The following is a 5,772-nucleotide window of genomic DNA, read 5'->3' as shown; positions in this document are numbered from 1 at the left end:
GGTGATAGCTGAGATGTTGGTGCTGAATGTCAGCATTGTGCCCTGAGCAAAAACGAGTGACTTTAAACAGTACAAAATCAGGTGCTGCATCCTAAGTAGAAGCAAGATGTATATACAACATGGATGAAGGAGACAGCACAAAAAGTCATTGAAAAAAAGCAGCCTAGTTTGTGGGTGATTTAATCTGTTTCCAATTTTGGGAGACTGTGTCTTTTCTAAGGGACCCTGTTTTGGAGCTGGTATAAATTGAAGAAGGACCACTGAAAGCTCTGGAAAAGGCAATAGGCAGTCCTAAATAAAGGGAATTCTCCAATCTCTGGTGGCTTTTATGGAGAATAATACACAGAAAATAAAGGGAATTCAGATTGTTACAAGATAAGTTTACAGCAGAGAAGCTTTGACTGAAACCCTGTTAAGGAACTTAAAAATCTAAGCAAAGAATCTTAACGGTTTTCTACTGAGCTCAAATGAGCAACTGCAGTGAGAAGGATGTTAAGACATTTTTGTATAACGGAAAAATACTGTTGATAGCAAAAGAAAGGGAGGTGTGAAGCTCTAGCTTGTTGGAACAAAGAAACTACAATAATCTGTGCTCTGAGCCTTCACTTCTCTTCCTGTCTCTGAAATAGTCTTGGCAGAAGACTGTGCTGTTGACAGCTCTGTATATGTGAGATACATTCTCATTACAAACAGCTTAGGTGTCATGGAAAGGTCTGAAACCATGTTGTGGGTTGGTGAGCATGAGTTTTGGGGCTTTGCATGGAAGTGCAGAGCTTTGAGGCATCAAATATTTTCTACAAGTGGAAAATGGTGGCAGAGGTGTGCAGATGGTTAGTCTGGCTGAGAGTCTTACATCCCACAGAGTCATAGAATCATATTGGTTGGAAAAGTCCTTTAAGATCATGGGGTCCAGCTGCTAACCCAGCACTGCCAAATCCATGACTAAACCATGTCCCTCAGCACCACATCTACACAGTTTTTAAATAGCTGCAGGGATGGTGACTCCACCACTTCCTTGGGCAGCCTGTTCCAGTGCTTGATAACCCTTTTGGTGAAGAAATTGTTCCTAACATCCAGTCTAAACCTCTCCTGGCACAACTTGAGGCCACTCCTCTTCTCCTATCCTTTGCTACGTGGGAGAAGAGACCAACCCCCACTTCACTCCAGTCTCCTTCCAGGTAGTTGCAGAGAGTGAGGTGTCCCCTCAGCCTCCTTTTCTCCAGGCTAAATAACCCGAGTTCCCTCAGCTGCTCCTTGTAAGACTTGTGCTCCAGACCCTTCCCCAGCTTTGTTGCCCTTCTTTGGACACTATCCAGCCCCTCAATGACCTTCTTGTAGTGGGGAGCCCAACACAGCACACAGTATTCAAGGTGTGGCCTCACCACTGGAGGGATATCCCTGGAGATGTAGGCAATGTGAAGGTCAGGGTCACTCAAATGAGTTGTCTCTGCTTCCATGAGCTGAATTGCTCTTCATGGACTTAAGTGCCTGGAACCGGAACCGGGACACCCAGTGCTCCTGGGAACAATTATGCTCATCTCTGGATTGATCCCTGCATTGCAGTGATGTTGACTGTTCAAGTTGTGTTGCCATTGGATTGGTCAGGGAAGCAGGTTAGGGGAACCACACGTGTTGCAGGAGGGAAACTCTTGCAAATTCAGTTGAAGGAGGGAGTTTGAAGCATCAATCATATGTTCCTGTGAAATGGAAGTGGCTGTCCCATGGTCAGACCCTGGGCAAGCAGAATACTCTAGGATGTCCCATCTTGGGCCAACCATAAATCCTGCTCTTCTGGATGTTAACACTATTGAGTGGCAGGAAAAGCCACTCAGGATGAATTCATAGTAGCCTTGCAAAAGGAGGGGTAATTGGCATGTGCGTGAGGAGAAGTGGAGCAATAAGAGGTTATTGCTGTTCATGCTGCAGGTTTTACTGTTTTCCTAGGGTGATGTTTTGTATTTGCATTGTTCAATGGGTACAGTGCAATCTAAACCAGTCACCCACCTTTGAGGACAGAAGTCCCTGGCTTCCTTAGCATCACCTACCTTTTAAATACGGCTCTAAAATCATCCTAGTGACTTTATACCAGGGTGAATTTCAAGCTGGATGCCTGAGGTGGAGTCTTTATTTGTCCTTCAAAGCTTCAGCATTTAAGTGATGGACCAATTTAAGTGGATAGACCAATAGTGGGAACAAGCAAGCCCTGATTTCACAGCAGACCAGGAAGAAAAATCAACCAAGAGTATTACAGCATCATAGTCTGGTTCTGCTTTTCATCTTGGCTGTTCTTTGGGGAGAGAGAGCAGAACAGCAGAGTTTGCTGTAAAGCAGGTTCATTTTCACAGCTTTTTTATATGCAGTGCAGGGAATTTAGTGATCCAAATGAAGATGGAACATATCCTTAACCTCTCCCCAAGCCCATGCATTATGTGTGAAAACATACACACCCACATGTAGTTTTTAATCATATTTGAAATAGTGAGAGGAGACTTTGCTGCTTGACTTCATCTTCTACTCCCTGAGATGGTTCAGACCTTTTTAGAAAGAAGTGGGTAGTTATTAGTGACAGGTGAGTTGAAATACTTTCTTTCCCATTCCGTGGGCATCTAAAATCTTTGTAGTGGATAGCTCTGGAAACCTCCCTCTCATCTTTTACCCCTAAAGCCCAGAATCTTTTCTGGAAAATAGAGATTTCCTGCTTTCTAAGTAATCCTGGAAGTGTCACATCATGATGTCAAACACAAAAATAAAACCACAGTAAAGAACTTGTTGCTAGCAAAACATCTGTATTAAAATACAAAGAAAACTTTCCTGTTGGGAACAGTAATTTATAGACTTTCTTTTTCTTGTTGGTACTAAGAGCATTGCAAGTTCCATTTTCCAAACAGGCCACAATGTTCTTGAGGAATAAATTCCTCCACTGTCCTTCTGAATCTCAGGCTGAAACCCAGAGAAGTCAAAGACAATAGTACCAGGCATCCTTGCAATATTCCAGCATCATGACACTGGCTTCCTGCAGTGTGTCCCATCAGACGGGGGTTATATTTGGACACTGCTGGGTGATGGCAAGTTCCTGGGGCTTCCTATTGTGTTTGAGAAGGCGATGATTGCATTGGAGCCCTTGGAGTTCTTATTCACACCCAGGATGTCCACACTGGTTTGCTCTGGCTCGGTTTTCCTGAAGATGTTTTTCATGGTTGACTGAAAGTTATTGGTGACAAAGCAGTAGACAATGGGGTCCATGCAGCTGTTGAGGCTGCTCAGAGTCACTGTCACATGGTAGACGAGGAGGCTGACGTGATGGGGCATGTCAGGGTTGATGGAGATTGCTACCTGCCTCACGTGAAAAGGGGTGAAGCAGATCATGAAGATGATGAGGACAGTGATCAGGAGCTGCACAGCCCTCATCCTCCTCTCCCGACTCTGGTGCATGAGGCTGGGCTTGGAGAGAGCACACATGATCCTGGTGGTGAAGAAGATGATGATGATGAGGGGGAAGAAATACTCGCAGACCATCAGGACCAGAATCTTGGAGAGGCAGCATGCAGCAAACTGTATTGCCATGGTCAGGATGGAGAAGGTCACCACGCTGGCGAAGATCCAAATGAAGATGCAGATCCCCTTGGCACAGGTGGGGTTCCTCCACTTCCTGGAGGCCTCCACCTGGACGATCGCCAGGTAGCGGTCAACGCAGATGCAGGTGAGGAAGAGGATGCTGCAGTACATGTTGACAAAGTAACCAAAGATATGAACCAGGGAACAATTCAGGCAGTCCCCTGCACTATAGAACATGATGATCCGGACAGGCAAGGAAAAACCCACCAAGAGATCAGTAACAATCAAGTTGATGGTGTAAATAACAGAGGTGGTTTTAGTCTTGGTCCGGAAGCAGAAGACGTAGAGAGCCAAGCTGTTCAGCACAACACCCACCAGGAAGATGATGACATTGACCACCATCAGGGCAATCCACAGGCTGTAAAATTCTGTGTACAGTTCTGTGTCGGGGTGGATGAACTTGGAGAACAAGTAGATGCTGGAGTTGGGTTGCTGGCTGGAGTTGGTAGAGTCAAGGGCTGGCAGTTGGGTGGAGGAGGTCGGCATGGCTGCTGATTTCCCAGCAATCTGGAAGAAAAGAAACAGGCATCTTGGTGGTTATGTCAGCACTCTTTAGGGCTCAAAATATTGTCACCCAAGAACAATTTAAGCAACACGTTTGTACATCTCCACTAGTTATACCTGTGGCTGTGCTCTCTGAGTGTGTTATGTGTCAATACGGGATTACCAATAATTACTAGGAAAATTCCTGGGTTTATAATTAGTCTTCCAGTGTTTTGAAAAAGGCACACAATCCCCACTTCAAGCTTCTCTTCCTCTACCCAGTACAAAAGTGGTTGCCCAGAGAAGCTGTGGAAACCCCATCCCTGGAAGTGTTCAAGGCCAGGTTGCATGGGGCTTGGAGCAACCTGGTCTAGTAGGAGGTGTCCCTGAATGGAACTAAATGATTTTAAAGTCCCTTCCAACCCAAATCATTCTGTGATTCTGTGATAAGGCCTGAGGAAAAACAGGGAAGTGAACTATGGCAAAAGGAGCAAAAGAGAAAGGAAAGTTGGGAGGGGGCTACACATGGTCATATTTGAGCCACCAAATGGCCCAGAGAAATAGGGTTGCTGAGCCCAAGCAGGGGGCACTGATGCTCATGGAGGGCACAGGCCATTTTGCTGTAATAGGGTCAGGTCAATAAAGGGTCCCTACCAAGTCTTGTTTCCATGGTGCTTCTTGGAGTCCTTCCTCCATTGGAGAAGGTTCTTCCTAACTGGAGTCTCTTCCTGCTCTGCCATAGGAGCAGGTAGTTCTGGCAGCCAGGGGATATTTTCCCAACCTATTGGCACAACCATGGCCCCAGCATCTGACTCCTAAATTATCACATCCTTTCCCTTGGCCAGGTGATTCCACTAGAGACCTACATGAAGCAGCATTTTCAGGAAGTGTAAGACTTTCCTAAAATCTAAGGATGGCTGAATTTCCAGGAAAGCACAAGCAGGTTGTGTGGCACCTTGTAGAGATCTGCACTGAGAGCATCAGCAGCTGGGATATTTCAACCCAAGGGCATCAGCTGCTACTCCTGCCAGGGTCTGACAGTTTAATTTCCAAATCATTCCTGACTTACACACTATTTTAAACTGATTTGTATATTAAAAAGATGAAAAAAAAAAGAGCCCAATATATACAGAGACTTGGCTGGCTTCAATAAAAATAAATGGTTGAAAAATATCTGGAATATTTCAAAGTGGCTGAGCAGGACTTTGAGGTTAAAAAAATCCCAGCTTGAATCAGTAGAGAATGATGCTGAAAGCCTTGAGTTATGAGGATTTGAAATCCCTGCTACCAAAGAGCCAAGTGTGGAAGGACCAGGAGACAAGGAGACATCTTCCAGGGCTCCCGGGAACTGCCAGGGTGCCTGGGCTGCTGGCTCAATGAGGAAGGCTTGAATTGCTACAAGAGTCTGGAGATCCAGATATCCCCCAGGCATGACCCATCTTCTGGCAGCTGGATTTCTGCCTGCACTAATCCTTTTTGCTGCTTTTGGGTAGGAGGATTATGGACCAAAGGTTGCCTGTGAGATGCTTGGAGGTGTTGATGGCCCTGTGCAAAGTGCAGGAGGAAGCAACCTAGGTCAGAAGGCTTCCAGTGAAAAATGGATCCTCAGGAGAGTTCCTGCTGGCCCAAAAGCAGAAGTTTTGCAGGGACAGTCCTAACTGGGTCCAAAGAGCA

At 45.7% G+C, this 5,772-nt stretch overlaps 1 protein-coding gene across 1 annotated transcript in view; it reads right to left on the bottom strand.

The window, feature by feature from the left end:
* Positions 1-3,039: 3,039 nt before the first annotated feature.
* Positions 3,040-5,772, bottom strand: part of GPR20 (G protein-coupled receptor 20) — a 12,622-nt gene continuing 9,889 nt past the window's right edge. Inside the window, exon 2 of the mRNA XM_009996663.1 lies at positions 3,040-4,122. Within this exon, the coding sequence (XP_009994965.1) occupies positions 3,040-4,101 (1,062 nt within the window). The 5' untranslated portion in view covers positions 4,102-4,122. The remainder of the gene's footprint in view (positions 4,123-5,772) is intronic.

Source organism: Chaetura pelagica, unplaced genomic scaffold, assembly GCF_000747805.2.
Source record: "Chaetura pelagica isolate M959 unplaced genomic scaffold, ChaPel_1.0 scaffold260, whole genome shotgun sequence".
NCBI classification, from domain to species: domain Eukaryota; kingdom Metazoa; phylum Chordata; class Aves; order Apodiformes; family Apodidae; genus Chaetura; species Chaetura pelagica.
This window is presented reverse-complemented; position numbering and strand designations above follow the sequence as displayed.